This window comes from Triturus cristatus, chromosome 2_2, assembly GCF_964204655.1.
Source record: "Triturus cristatus chromosome 2_2, aTriCri1.1, whole genome shotgun sequence".
In the NCBI taxonomy this organism is placed as follows: domain Eukaryota; kingdom Metazoa; phylum Chordata; class Amphibia; order Caudata; family Salamandridae; genus Triturus; species Triturus cristatus.
The window spans coordinates 1,024,808,012-1,024,824,331 of NC_140582.1; the positions used below are offsets into that span (position 1 = coordinate 1,024,808,012).

A 16,320-nucleotide genomic window follows, 5' to 3' on the forward strand; every position below is an offset into this window, starting at 1 on the left:
TTAGATCTTGGCAAACGGGCTAGTCTGTCCCAACGGTGATGGATATCCCCCATCCACTGAAATATAAATCCCATAAGATATGATGGGATTTATATTTCGGTGAACGGGATATCCATCACTGTTGGGAAAGAGTAACCCATACACCAAGATCTAAATCAGGCCGCATATCAAAAATAGTGCTTAGAAGTCAATAGCGGACAAAAGGTTACTTGAGGACGTGATGTACCAGCACAAATCTAAAGTTCAGGCCAACCACGATCGCTGGCAGTCCGGCTACAGAACCCAGACAAGTCTCGCTGAAGAAATACCTTGGATGGAGCTTTTGTCGACATCAAGTGTATTTTGCCTTGTCGTCAGGCAGCCGTGCAAAGGGGTCCTGAGTTGACGTCTAGCTCTATTGAGGTAAATGCAAAGCGTCATTGTTGAGCCATGCAGAGAGTCATCATCAAGCCATGCAGGCTGTCAAATTGCTTTCATCAGGCAGCCTCTGTGTCGGCGTCAAAGTGTGATGCAGCAGAATTTCTCAGGCAGTAGATGCAATGTATCATTTCTTGCTGTAAGCAGCTGCAGAAACCACTTCTGGGGCTCAAAGCTTGGAGGGGGCCACCTCAGGCAAGGGTATGATTCACAGAAGCCATAGTTCAGCAGAACCAGCAGAATTCTAGGAAGTAATTTGAGTCCCTGAGACTTCAGAAAACAGGAGCCAAGCCAGCAAGCCATTGGAGATCACTTGGAGGGAAGGCAGAGTCCTTCCAGCAGAGTCAGGGAGCAGCAGCAACAAGGGGCAACACGCAGAAAAGCAGTTTTTCCAGAAAAACAGTCCAGTTGAGTCCTCTAAGCAGCACAGCAGTACTTCTGACAGACATTCAGTTCAAGATCCAGAAGTGACTGTGGTTAGGGGGTCAGTGACCCATTGCTTATACCCCAAAGTGCTTTTTACGTAGGTGGTGAATTCAAAGGAACTTGCTGACGTGCACAAGGATCCTTTTCATCCCAGTCCTGTCTGCCAGGCTAACCCTGGCGGGGGTAGGTCCGTTCTTTATGTGTGGACTGAACACTACCTATTGAAGTGTAAGTGTAAGTGTCAGCACTTCCCTTTCCTCCCTGCCCAGCTAGACCCATCAGTATGCAGACAAATGCAGATGAGTGCTAATAATGCAGGTGAGCCTGAAATTCCTGTGTTTGTGGCTGTCTAAAGGGAATGCACAAAGGGTAGCAGTCACTCAAACTAGATGTGTATTGGAGACAGGCTGTTAGGCAGAATGACCAGTAAGTACTGAGAAAAGTCCATTTTGTGAAAGAAGCATTTCTTAAACAGTACAGCGTAAAAGTGTATTAAGGAAATCCCAATGCTGTCCTATGAGAGGGGTAGGCCTAACAGTAGTGAACAACAAAATAGGCTGTTTGTCACTACCAGGACGGGTTCCCTAAGCAAGCGCCGGGAAACCCACAGCGGGTAGCTGTGCGCTATATAAGCTCAACTACATTTACATTTACAGGACATGCAAAACGTAAAGGTACATGTCATACTTTTTAGTTAAATAATACCCTGCCGTTAGTGTTACTTAGGGCCTAACTTAGGCATGACTTGTATGTAATAAAAGGGGAATTTAAGTCTTGGCAAGTAGTTTTTAATGCCAAGTGGCAATAAACTGCACACACAGGCACTGCATTGTCAGGCCTGAGACAGGTTTGAAAAGCTACTTCAGTGGGTGGCACAATCAGTGCTGCAGTCCACTAGAAGCATTTGAAGTACAGGCCCTGGGTATATGGTATTCCACTTTACAAGGGACTTACTGGCATAAAAAAATATGCCAATCATGTATACACCAATGTCATCATGTTTAGGGGAGAAGCACATTCACTTTAGCACATGTTAGCAGTGGTAAAGTGCTATGAGTCCAAAACCCCCAAAAAAGAGGGTTAGAAAAAGAGGAGGAATGCAAAAGGTTTGGCTAATCCTGCAAAATAGGTCATTTCCAACATACTCCTTATCAGTTTTTGGATTTTTGGTGTCATTTTGTTTATTACACTGTACTCTATTTTTCTAATTCTGTTTGGACTTTTTTCAATTGGTGTATTGACTTTATTACTGTTTTGATACTGCATAAATACTTTACACGTTTCCCTAAGTTGAGCCAGTATGCTCTGTACCATAACTATGCTAGGGTGGAGCTTAGCTTAAATTATTGACTTTGAAGGTGCAACCTAACAAGAGTTATGATTATTCTTTGAGGTGGGCAGTTGTCTAAGCTCAATAATAATCACATTTCTTACAATTATGTTGATTAAAAGTAAATGCTTTTAATAAATTATTGTTATATTTGGAATTTCCATTAGCAGGACACTATCGGGCCTTAGTGCAACATTCTTTTGACCTATAGTTTTATTGGTTGCTCACAAATTGCCATCTGTGATTGTAATTGTCGTGGAGAAGTGTGGCTCACTGGTTAGAGCAGGCAGACCCTGAAGCAGAGGTCAGACCGGGACTAGGGTTCAATTCCCAACGCGGCAGGGTCTTGAGCTCAAATGTCCATGGACTCGATAATTCTCGCTTCGGTGCCTGACCTAATCATGGGTTCACACTCTGCAACTCTGGGCATTAAGCTTGCTTAATCTCCACATCGGCCCCCCGCGGCGGGATGCCTGGCTTTCACCATGGGGATGCCCTGTAGGGGCTATCTCACAGGGAAAAGCCAGGACGGGTTCCCAAGGCAAGCGCGGAGATACCCCTTCGGGGGTCGATTCAGGCGCTATATAAGAAACATAATAATAATTCCCAGATCAGATTTGCAGAATAAGATTACCAAATATTCATGCTAAAATGTGGACATTTCTGCAGCAATACTTTTACCTTAAGGAGTGTGAACGTTAATGCTGTTATAAAAAAAGCAGGATGTGGACTCTAATAAGATAGAGAACACCAACAGGATCATAACTTAGTGTAGAATCACCATTTCAACTGTTTTCCTCTCCATTTACACATTTGTCTACTCCGATAAAGTAAGGTGTAATTCTGGTGAAAAGTATCCCAACATCCTCATATATCATGGTCATGTAGAGTAAGAAATTCTTCACTGTATATTTATCCTGGTGTAGGAAAAATAAATCAACCACATTTATACCTGTGGCTTAACCACCCTAAAAACAATCTGAAGGAATAACAGTAGATTAGTAGGAAAACTCATAAAAAATGATGTTTTGGGCTTATATTCATAAGTATTCTTCCATACCTATGTAAATTCCCAAAAATGTGGAAATCAACTCAAGTCATGAGAGAAAATCTATAATGAATGAATATCCAGCTTTTAGGAGTTTATGGGAATTCCCCTGTATTCATCAACTAATTTGGATCGGGTCTTGGATTGATTCTCTACCACATTTGGAAGGCCTTCAGCCTTGAGCATGGGTGCTTTGCCTAATGTTAAAGCAAGGGTGCCTCAGAAAGTCTATCTTTAATAACTGTTCAAAAATAGGTGATTCAGTGCAATGAGTCCATCAGCATTGTACAAAGGGATTGATTTAGAAAACTTTTTCTATGAGTTACTGTCTAACCGCGGACTTGGGGGTGATGTTCTCAGGAATGTCGAGGAATAAAATATGTATATTCATGTACCTTATCAAAACATTTCCTTTTCCATGTGTAAGCATATGGCATTCCATACAATGTATGAGTAAGCCACAGATATGCCTAAGTTACGACAAAAAAGCAAACCAAAAAACTTTGCGTCTTTCGCCAATTGAATGTTTTAAACAGATTTGTAAGCTTTTTCTTTGAGTGGTTGCATCTTACTCCTGCTGTAGATGAGAATTATTCCTGAACTTCATTGACTTTTTCACAAAACATTCCTTGTGAGTAATTGAACCTTGTTCCATGCTGAAGTTTGACTTATTTTTGAATTAGACATGGTTACCTTGAAAAATACATTTTTTATTCAGAAATTTGTTTTTCCCGTCATAGTCATTGTTCTTGACCACAAGTTCTCCTCCACTTTAGACACCAACTTCTCTGTGACTGTGGATACACAGATCTGATTGTAACAATGAGAAAGCCAAACTGCAATCAAGCAGTAAAAAACCTTATATGGATGTGATCAAATAATGACAGTCATAATATGTTGTAAAAGAGATCTAGTTTTAGTTTTGAAGCCAGTGGTTGAGCGAATTATCTCTAAACAAGCCTTAGAAGCATTTTCTTTTTGGGGTTAGGGGTATATGCAAACTTGTACTTTTTTTAAGTAATAAAGTTTATCTTTCCGATATTTTCTGTGTGATTAATCTTTCTATTGCAGGGATGCCAGATTTCAGTTATCTTCACACAAACTGCTTTGAACTCACAATAGAAGTGGGCTGTGAGAAGTTTCCTACTGAAGATGAACTGTACACTGCCTGGCAGGACAATAAGGAGGCTCTTCTGAGTTTAATGGAAATGGTACGTAATTTGTAATTTATTTGTACTGCACTTAATCCCACAGCTCAGGGAGCAATACTTAAGATGGATTTGACTTCAGTCGGAATAATGTGAAGACTGCGTATAAATGTATTATTGTATTAGTGAAATGGAGAGTGAAACACTCTCCATTATAACACAATGAGAAAGTATGGGCCATATTCACAAGGAACTATCGCCGAGTTAACAGCACTTTATTGCATCCAAAGTTGCGATAAATTTATCACCCCATTCACATGCTGGTGTTAACAGCTCATAGCACCAGTTTACCTGCAATAACAGCCACAAAAAACATTGCCACAGATGACCCACACAACTATCACTAATGAGTAGGCGTACCCGTGCCAAAAGCCGCAACAACACCACTCCACAACATTCACAGCGACCAGACAGAACTGCAATAAGAACACAAAACTGGTGATAAGGCGCGTTAGCACCAGGAAAATAACACTTGCTCTGACCTGGTGCTAAGTCAGACTGCAGCCTGCACCACAAAAGGGAGCACAGCCCACAGCCACACATGAAGAACCACAGATGCCCCCGAGCAACTGCCCATGCATCACGGACACCCAAGGGGGCCACAACACCCACCGACACCACACCCAGGCCCGCAACCTCCCCTCGGCTCCCCTAGACCTCCAACCCCCTTCCCCCAGACAAATAAACTGCACACCAACACCGCTAATCCCAAAACAAAAATCTTTTGACTGATGTCGCACAATCAGGAATATTAACACACATGCGTGCCCAGAAAATGGAGAATCATTCATACAGCAATGCAATCACCAACACAAAACACCATTCAAAACAAAACCCAAACAGCATTTGGATGAGCCCTAGCGGGTCTGCACAGAGAAGAAGGAGTGCCGTGCGCAAGAGAGGGAGAGAGGGAGGGAGAGAGCGAGGAAGAAAGACGGAGTGAGACTGCACAAGCAGCGCAAGGTCTCCCGGGCATCTGGCCCTACATGCCAACATGTGTGTGTGTATTGCTATCGGGACACCATGAGCCCAAGACCTTGCCCCAATCACTGCGCCAAAGCCACATCACATTCCAAAAACGTGAGTAGTAGTCAGACACACATCAGGGATGAAAGCTCCTTTGTACCAATGCAAAAGGCGGAAGGACACCTGCACATCCGACCTTGGTCCTGAACGTGGCTGGAACACCCTGAGAGAGATGCCATGGCAGACGTGGCCGTCTCCCACACCATGCATTGTGCGAATGAACAATCCAACTGATCCACACCCCACACACAGAAGGCCCTGCCTGAGGTACCCCCACATGCGATGCCCTTGACACTCACGGAAACAGCAACCCACCCTACCCAACGTGGCACACACAATCTAATCATAGCCCAGAGCTGTGGCATATCCTCCACACAAGTGCCGCAGTCCAGAAGAGTGCCGGTTCCACGAGACGCAACAACGCAATGTCGGGCCATCCCGGGCACATGCACAACCCCCGTCACGTGGAACAGTACCATGCACGTATGCTGCATTCACTGGGCGCACTGCCACTGGCAGTGCTGCAGATCAGCTACCGGCTGAGCTTCATCCTGGCCTATGTCACCTGCGTCCAGCCCTGGTTCCACTGCCAAACATGCATATTCGAGTGTCCCATGGATGTCTGCCTATCCAACACAACCGTAGATGAATTGGACTATGACTTGTGTCTGCGCCCCCTGTTGGATCACGAACAGGAGTGTAACCGACACAGCCGTGCATGGGATGCATTGACATACTGCGTATGTATTGGCAGTTGTGCATGGGAGATTGCACAATTCCTCATGTGCAGTGACCACATCGAGGCGCTCCCCTATTGGGCTGTGTTGCGGATTGCGGAAACGGTGTGGGCTGAGCACACCTGACCGGACCAGTTAATGCATTGGCTCACCCTGTTGTTCCTCGAACACAACAATGACGTACTATTGGAACACATTGCACATGAAGCTGTGCTGGCATTCATGGACGAGTAACTACGTCCCTGCAGCCACACCGGATTGACACCCACAGCACAGGTCCCATCAACTTGTTGCATCGTGAGGAATGATCACATGACCCACCACAACAGAGGACATGTCTGCCAACCTCAGGACTCTGAATGCATGTGCGTGGAACTACGCGTGTGTACACACACCTGTGCAAGGTGATGCCGGTCCATACTCAGAGGAACACAGCGTCGTTTTGCAATGTTACTAATTCTGATACACTGCTGGGGTGAGTGAACACACATGGCAATGTAGGATGACATGTGAACCGGTCGGACCCTTCCACCTGATCACTGTCCGCAGAGCAGACAATCTGCGCACCCTGGTGGCAGAGCACTATGCTGATCAAATGGGCAGTGAGTCAAGCCCCCTCACACAGGGCAATGGGCAGACACCAGACAACACATGACTCGTCCAGAATGGCAAGGTGTGCTGATACCGTTGTCTAGTTTTTGCCTCACCATTTCCTGAACCTCGACATGTTCCCATGCTGCGTGTAATTGTCTTAAGCATGTCCCTGCCTGTTGGGGCCGTTGCCTCGTCTGTACTGACACGCACATGCCAATAAAGTGTATGCCAATCCACTGGTGTCTAACTGTGATGAGTGTTGAATCGAATGTCCACTCGTGTGCCACAATGTGCATCGTCCCTACACAGGGAGGAACTGACTGACGGATGTACAATGGGGGTGGTGCCCTTTTGCAATCTCCACCTCTGTGGGCCAGACATTCTAATGGGATAGTTGCTGGCAGACCAGTGCACTTACGTGACTAATGAAATGAGAGTATGGGGTACAAAATCAGATCATGTGTAGCTATGTCATGAATTGTGACAGGACGTGGCCACACAGATGTGTGCGTGTAGGTATGCAACATGAGGTCCGGGTGTCACATGTGTTGTAGAACACTACCTCTGGCATGCTGCCGATTGTGCATTCCTACACACAGCCCTACTCAATACATGTATGTGTGCTTACAATGGGGAATTGTGAGACTGTAGTTAATGTGCAATGGGGACACAGCTAGTACTCAACTCCACAGTCATCCAATTGGCCATGTGTCTCAGGGACAAACATGCGCATAGATGTCAGTTGCCAGGGTGTTACTACAGGTGCATCATTGCCCCTATGTATTGCCATAACTCTATACGTACGTGAACATAGTCATGACACATATGTGTGATATAGAATGTTTTATTCACATGGCTATCCTAGCCCACATTACATGGAAGCCAAGCAGTGGGCCAAACAGAGTCCTTTGGGTAATGAAAAGTGTTTTGGACAAGGGGGAGTGCAGTCCGCAGCAGGCTTTCTGTGTGATTGTCTAGCAGTGAGGATATGGCAGTCCGTGTTGGGTTCCGGGTGAATGTCGCAGAGTGTTCCGTGGGTCAGTGGGAGGTGTTGTTCCAGGGCATGATGCACAGGTCAGAGCAAGGCAGGGGCAGGCCATATGGCATTGATGGATGCTTCTGCCTCCTTCCTCACACAGTAATTTCCATCCCCATCTTACTCCCCTGATACGAATTCTGTGACCGATGTGTCTGGTGTGTGTGGTGGTGAAATGGCTGCATCGCTGTGTGCCATTGACACAACAGACTTCGAAGGTGATGGGGCTGCATCACCGTGTGCCACTGACACATTAGGGTTGGAGCTGTGTGTTTCAATGTTCCCACTGCAGCCATCTGTGACAGGCTCAGTGGCATTAATGGCAAGATGATTTACTGCAGGACGTTGAAGTTCCCAACTACTGTTTGCTGGTGTCCAGACGTGGCAGCCAGATGTCCAGCCTGCATCTGCTCCATAGTCACCATTGCCCTCCGCAGCTGTGACAGCTCTGTACTGTCATCGCAGGTGCCTGTCGGACCAGACAGTACTTGTATCCGATTCATGGCCCCAGCTAGGTCAGCCAAGGTCTGTGGTGGTGCATGGTGCGTGCAGGGGGTGTCCGATAGGGACTGTATGTGGTCTATGATGGGACTCAGACACCCATGTATGGTATCGAGGTTGCCTGCCACGAACTCGACTCCCAACCGCAGCTGATCAGCGAACTCCACCTGGCATGCCCACACACGCTGTTGTAATTCCGTGTCTTGGTTGGGGGGGTCCTGGGAGACTGCCGTGGTGGTGTGTGTTTCCTGCTGTGTGGTCTGTGCAAGTGGTGGGGTCACCTCGAGGCAGCTGGCCTGCCCTGCTCCTGGGGATAGGGTGCGGAGGCTGTCCTGACATATGTGCAGGTTGTCCTCTTCATCATCACTGATGGGAAGTGTGGTGTGCTCTGCACGAGGTGTTCTTTGTCCCTCAGAAATGTAAAGTGGTGATGCAGGTTAACAGTGTTGCACATGTATGCTGAAGGATTGCAGATGTTTACATTCAGATGCGTGCCACTGTACATTGTGACTGTTTTGGTGGAGCTGGTTATTTGATGGTAGTCAGTGTGTTTACCGACTACATGACGGATGTGTGGAAGTGATGTGAGTGGACAGCTGATACGCACGAGCGGAACATGTTGTGAGCTCTGTCCTCTGGTGTTGCGCATTGTACCACATTGCCGTCATTGCTGGTGTACTGTGATTGCTATGTGAGTGTGCTGCATTGTGGGGGAGTTGCCCCTACAGCTCTGATTTCATGTACCCTTCTCCCTTTGAGGCAGGGGGCCTTTTAATTGTGTGCTTTTTGGGGGCTGTATTGTTTTTGAATTGGGTCAAATGTGCTCCCGTACAGATTTTGTGGCCTGGTGCATTGTTCGCATGCTGCATGTGTTGTGTGACATGGGTTGTGGGTGCATGTGGATATGTCAGAGTGTGACCTGTTCCTTTACGGATGTGATCCGCACTGGGGCACCTCCATGTCGATTCATCGGCCATGGCATGTATTGTGACTGCAGCCGTGCTGTCTGTCGTGCATTGTCACTTGCATTGTCAGTGTGGTTCACAGAGCCGCTACTTTCCTGGATTCAGCGCATGTGCAAGGGTAGGTTGTGATAATGGTGTTGGGGAGGGGGGCCCCTTTGTGCACATAGTGGACGGGGGCCTACTTGGTGTTTCTATATGTGCTGCAGTGTGCCAAGGCTGTCAGGGACATGTTCCACGATCATTGTGGGTGTGCAGCGTGCGCCACATATTTGTGCATGTGTGCCATTGTGCCCATCTCCCCCCGTCCCCCCAGTCCTTGGTCATTAGTCACCCTGTTGCTTTTGGGTCAGGTCGTATCGGGCTGTGTCCATGCCCTCAACTCCTGCCACCGTCTCTACACTGCTGACTGTGGCCACCATTTCCTCCTGCTCATCCAGCTCCTCTTGTGTCGCAGGACTCCCACCTCCAGTCGCCGTTGCTGCATTCCTGTTGGCGGCAAGTTTCTCCTTTGTTTGGCTGTGCACTTCATGCCAGCGCCTCCTGACCTCCTCCATTGACCCGCTCGACACTCCGATTGCATTGACTTTTGTGATAATGGAGTGCCATATTTCCGTTTGTGTTGCCAGTGCTGCAGGGGAAGTGCCGAACAGTTGTTGATAGTTTTCTGTCACCTCCGTGACGATGATCCGGTCTTCCTGCGAACTGAACCCCGTCTTCCTCTTCCTCTTCTCCTTGCCCTTCCCCGGGGTTCCGTGCTGGTCCTCCGTGGGGTTTGGTGAGTTTGGCATGTCCACTGCACTCGGTCCGGGTGCATCCATGGTGCTACGCAGTTTGAATTTGTTCTGGTGTTTTTTTTTTCTTTCTTTTATGGTGCATTTTCCGGCCAGTCGCATGGGATCTGCAGGCCTGTGGCTGGTTTTTGCTAATTTCTTTACCACGATTGGCCTCCTCGCATGATTTTTTGCATTCGCGTTTCGCATTTTTGCGGCATGGCGTTGGATTTTGTGCGGCCATTTGTCGCGTTATCTGGTGACTATCGCATGCTAGCGCCGCGTTGTGAATACTTAGTTGGCATGGCGTAATTTTCCCACGTTGGGCTGCGATGTTGGAAGTTGCGTTAGGCTACTCTTGCGGTGGTTATCACAGGTTCTTGTGAATATACCCCAATGTTTTCAAAAATAAGTACATAATTTTCTTCACTCACACTACTGAACTAGAGTAAATTCTATAATTTGTTGGCAGGAAACAGAGGTGTACCAGGATGCCATGGGCCCAAATTCAAGCAAAGAAAATGGACTCCCACCTCCTGTTTTGTAAAATAAAATAACAGTTCTAATAGAGGTGCATTTGGTTCCGTAGATCCTGGGCCCCTGTGCTACTTCACTTGCAGCACTATTAATAGCTACACCCCTTCAAAAAGACAAATGATACAAACACATCAAACCCACAAAATAAGAACATCAAAAATCAGTTTCAACAATTCAGTTATCCAAAGGATTATTCCAATCAGTGTTCTGCGATGAGCTGTTGTCTCTTGCTCAGCGCAAAATACAGTGTTATGAGTACTTGAAATATTTACACAGATTTCTGTCCTCTCTAGTTAAATTTAGTGTCAGCAGTCTATTTAAACATATGATTAACAAAGAACTAGCCTGATGATCCAGTTGAAGATGTTGTCCCACTATTGCAGAAGACTATTATAATATGAAACAAATGCAACCTCAACTTATCAACTATTAACTATAAACGTTAGGGGGAAGCACTCAATGGCAAAGCGATAAAAGGTGTTTTCTTACCTAAATCAGGGGGGAATACACATTACACTACTGCAAGAGACACATCAAATGGTAAAGGAGGGGGCAGCACTACATAAACGATGGAGGGGTCAGGCCTTCTATACCACATTTTAGGCCTTTGCAAGGGGCACACTAGTTTGGATCTGATCTGAGGTCCCTTTCCAACACACAGGAGACTTAGTTGAGCCCAAGGGGAGGTATGCGGTGGTGACGGGCCGGCTCACGGGCTCATCAACATTCACACCCTGAATGTAGACCTCTGAAGTTTTCTGTTATGCCTCTCAAGTGCACTGACCCACTGCCTAGTACAATCAGCTGTGGTGGGAGGGGTCATAAATTGCATAGCGGACCCTCAGGCTGACTGCTTCTACCCTCCACTGAGAGATTCCCCAATAGTTTCAATGGCCAAGTGCCTTGTGGGCTGGCAGATGCAAAGAGGACTCCTGCAGAGGCTATACCAGCAGCTGAGGGATTACTCCTTTTTCTCCAGCCTGCAGGAGCTCCATGATCAGCTGGACACGTTTCTATTTCTGTGTACCCCTGACGTGCATGGCCACAAGGGCGATGGGGAGTACATAACCATTTATAGCCTGTAATGGAGGTTACTATATGGGATGAAGACCAGGATGAACCTACGGAAGGGCTTTTTGGCATGGGCTAAGATGCTATACACAGACCCCACAACCAGGGTTCAGACGTTTATAAAGTAGGCCGAGGGACTCGGCAGGGATGCCCACAGTAGCCCCTACTATTCACCCTGGCAACAGAGCCACTCACCTGTGTGGCACAGGAGGGGTATAGATACACGGGCATCCAGGTTGGCAGTGGCACCCTTCAGCACCAAATAGCTCTGTATGCAAATTATCTCATATTATTTATCAGAGACACAGGAATTGACTTGGAGGGAGTTAGAGGTATGCTGGGAGGGAGAGTTTGGGGCCTGAACTGGCAGAAGTTACAGCTTTTCCCTTTAGAGACCAATGCTCCCCTGCTGGAAGACTGGGTAATCTTCATTGGGACCCTAAATGTCTACCATTTCTAGGGATGAAAATATACCATGATCGACAGAATTTACTAAATGGTAATATAGGACATGCTATCAGATCATTTCAAGCCTGTGCTGACTTTTGAAGAATGCTCCCCAGGCCATAATAACAACTACTTTCACACAGGTGAAGCGGCCTGCCCAAATGTGGAGCAATAGGAGCGTAGCTAAAGCACATGATATTGGACTGCCCTTCCTTTGTACCTTATTGGGAAAAGGTCAGAGCAGTAGTAGCAAATCCGATTTCCAGGGAGGTTCCCTGCACGACAGACACTGCATTCTTAACTGGTTCTCCCATATTGCCAAGATGAAGGTTGTGCATAGATTTCAGGACCTGCTGGCTTACTGACTCACAAAATGTGAGATTATGAGGAATTGGAAATCCACTAGAGGGCTCAAAATAGCATGGTGGGGGAAGGAGCTAGAGAAATAGACAGGATATGAAGGGAAGTGTTGCTTAATGAAGCTAGGAGGGGCATTCACTCCATTGAAATAGCGTAAGCTTTGGAAACATTAGTAGACTTCTTGAGAGGCCCAGATCTAGATCCACAGGACCCCACTCCGGTAGGTTCACCAGCACCGACTCCCCCTCCTCAAAGACAACCTTGCTTGACCCCATCAACATGAGGATCCCCATTGTAAGTGCATCCTCCTCCGACTGCAGAACGAGAATAGGTGATCAGAGTATGCCAGCCCTCATTACATTTTCTTTCTAAGATGGAACTGACTCATATAGGGTGGAGAATTGAGCTTAAATAGTTATTTTGATTATGTTATTGTTAGACTTAACATATCTTGGCGTGATTACCCCTGACTTTTTGCCTCTGCCTCCTTTGCAATCTAAATGCTTTCGGTACTTTGCCACTGCTGATCAGTGTCAAAGTACAAGGGTTCCCTACGTAAAATGTAATGGTGATTGGTTGGCCATGATTGGTATGTTTGCATTACTAGTAAAGTCCCTAGTGATGTACACTGTGTGTGCCAGGGCTAGTAATGCAAAGACGCGCGGAGAAGGGAACTCAGGCCTGCAGTGGAGGGTCTGCGCTCAGAGTGCTAAGTTAGCATGTTGTCCTGACAAGTGCAACCACTTGTCAGGCCTGATTTACCCTTTTACATACACATTGGGCACCCCTGTGGTAGGTCCCATGTAGCCCCTGGGCAGGGTGCAGTTTAAGTAAAAGGCAAAACATATACTGAGGTGTGTGCTGGGGGAGGCTGGGTGTTGTGTTTGTTAGCCTAGTTTCCTGTCAAGTTACAATGGAGAGGTGAAGTTTAGTATGTATGAACTCACAGTGTCATAACACATCTTTCTGTGAAGGTGGTTTTGTCACTGTGTGTTCAGAAACCACTCCTTTAGAAAGTGGCTGAGTTTTGTGCTCTAGGCATTTCTGTGTGTCTGCAGAAATGTGGATTGTCTGTCTGGAACTGAAAGGTGAGAGGAGCTGGGAGAGGTCTTGACCCAGGAAGGGGTTGAGATGGCACCAGGCTGCCCTGCATCTGCAGAGTAGGGGGAGGAGAAGCACGGGAGGTAAAAAGGCCTAGGCTGGTGCTATAAACGAATTGACCCATCTCCTGCTCAGTGATTAAGGATCCGGACTCCCAGTATCAAAGGGAGAGAGGTGATACTGGGAGGGAAACACCCAGAACTGATTTAGGGAAGGGTCAGGGACCCCTGAGCATAAACGAACTTCAAAAACATTAAGGGGTATAACTATGAGATCTGAAGCCCCTGAATGGGGGAATGAAACAGATATAGATTGAGACTGAAAAGGCTTTGACCCATTTTGTGGACAAGAGGAACCTCTTCCAAAGAAGGGGCAACTGAAGAGACTGCTAAGGAAAGACCAATCCTTGCTTCGTGATCGGGGGCTGGTCTGCAGTTTGCTGTTCTAACCAAGGGAGAGGCTGTTGGGACTGTGCTTGGAGACGCTGGGTCCCCCTGCTTGAAGAAGACTGCTTCGTGCTGTGGCTTGTAACCCCAAGGGGCCAAGGTGAGCTGGCTCCCTGTTTGGAAATACAGGATCATAAATGTTTCCGGAGAAGTCCCAAGCAACGCGGTGTGCACGTGCTTTTGCAGCTTGAGACCCTCAGAAGTTGTGCCTTGTGATCGTGGGCACGCAGGAGTAAGCTGAGCCTCGGACATGCTGGGTGCGTGTTGTGGTGCAGGCCAAGGCGTTGGTAAGGAGCGCCTGGTCGATGTGTGCACCGGGAGACAAAGTGAGACTCAGACGCACTGGGTGCGTGTCGTGGTGCAGGCCAGGGTGTTGGTGAGGAGCGCCTGGTCATTGTGTGCGCCAAAAGAAGACATGAGTCTTGGACGCGCAGAGTGTGTGTCGTGGTGCTGCCAGGGCATTGGTGAAGAGCGCCTGAACATCGTGTGCAATGGGAGAAGAGGAGAGACTCAGACGTGCAGGGTGCATGTCGAGGTGCAAGCGGGGCATTGGTGAAGAGCGCCGGGTCGTCATGAGCACCAGAAAAGAGGCGAGTCGCGGACACGCGGTGTGCATGTCGAAGTGCAACCCGAGGCGCTGGTGAGGAGTGCCTGGGTAGGGTGTGCACCGAATTTGAAGTAAAGTCTCCACAGTGCTGAGGGCGGATCTCGGTGTTGACTGAGACCGTTGGAAGGAGGGCCAAGTCATTGGGCCCTCGGAGTAGACCAGCAGCGGCCCGGACCAGCAGCCCCGGAGGAGCTGAGTCGCCGGCCCGAGTCCTCCGCACCCCGTGACGGAGTTCTGGATCAAGGCCCAAGTCGCTGACGTCGGAGAGGAGAGTTGGGTAGCACCTCCCCAGGTAACGTGGATCACCACCTGGAGTAGGGTGCGGCCCCGGGGGGACACTCTCTCTGCCTCTCGCTTCTGTCAGCTGCGCGAGCCGTTGCTTCTGCTCGAATCTCGGCCCGTGCTGATCCAAGGAGGGGCAGTACTGGGGCCGGAGTGGGAAGCAGTAGTTTTGTGTCATCATTTGATCCATAACTGTGTCATCATTTGATCCATAATGGGGGCACTGTTAATGGAGCACCTAATACTGTCGTATTACACATTGCATTATTGCTGCTAACGAACTATCGAACTGTCGTATGATGCCTGACCTCATTTGTGCCTGACGAACTACAGATTACCTGATTGTAACGTGGTGCATTGCATTATTTCTTGATTGCACCATAAAGGATTGTAGCGTGACGCATTGTTTTGTTTCTTCCTGGTACAGGGCATGCTGGTGGAGATACACATTACATTATTCCTTCCGTTGAAAAGTACATGACTGTGGCGCTACTTATGGCATTGTTTCTCTGTTGCACAGTACAAGAGAATATCATTACGCATTGCAGTATTTTTTTCCTTTTGCAACGTGTGTGATTCTAGCAATACGACTTGGCTAACCTTTTGGGAAACGGTTAGAAGTTAGCTTAACTGTTGGGAAGAAGCGGAAAGAATTCTACCCACTGGAAAGAATACTACCCATTCTTACATGTTGATTTTGTATTGTGTGGTCGTATCGTATGTTTTCTTATATAAAGATTATACTCATTTTATCAAAACTCGTGTGGAGTTCCCTTGTGGTGACATCATTGGGTTGCTGTGACCGTGGTTGCACATACTGTAGATATAGGTTTAGAGAATTTAAACAAAATCAAGTCGGATGAGTTCATATTTATTTATTACTGTTACCCGTGTCTACTATTGGTGAAATATGGACAGTGCTTAATTTGTGTCAGTGTGTGCAGGTGGAAAGATCTCGCATATTCTGATTTGAATTAACCTACACTTTTGTAAATAGAGTGAAGCCTGTGGCTCCAGGCATCTCGGCGCAAACCTCTGCTTCGATGAATTATAGGAAGCCTGCATTATCAGGCCTGAAGTAATGTTTGTCTAGGATACCATGGGAATTTAGACATTGATGACTACGTGTTGCCGTTCATATTAGATTAGTGGTCAGCAAAATGCAATTAAAATTACTATTATCATAACAATCTAATACAGTTACATACATTAGTGTAAAGATGTTATTGTAAATATGTCTGGAGCATTTGGTTTTAGTTTTCTTTTATTTTATTAAATCTTTATTTCTGAGTATTCATGTGATCTACTAGAGATTTTTTTTTTTAAATAACTCATGTAATTGGAGCTTCTGTGTAGTACAGTTGATCATTCGACAGTGTTCGGTACAACAGATTAGGCTCTGACAGAGCTG

At 47.0% G+C, this 16,320-nt stretch overlaps 1 protein-coding gene across 1 annotated transcript in view; it reads left to right on the forward strand.

The window, feature by feature from the left end:
- Positions 1–16,320, forward strand: part of CPZ (carboxypeptidase Z) — a 297,018-nt gene that overhangs the window by 264,029 nt on the left and 16,669 nt on the right. Inside the window, exon 9 of the mRNA XM_085642486.1 lies at positions 4,293–4,432. Coding sequence (XP_085498612.1) covers positions 4,293–4,432 — 140 coding nt within the window. The remainder of the gene's footprint in view (positions 1–4,292; positions 4,433–16,320) is intronic.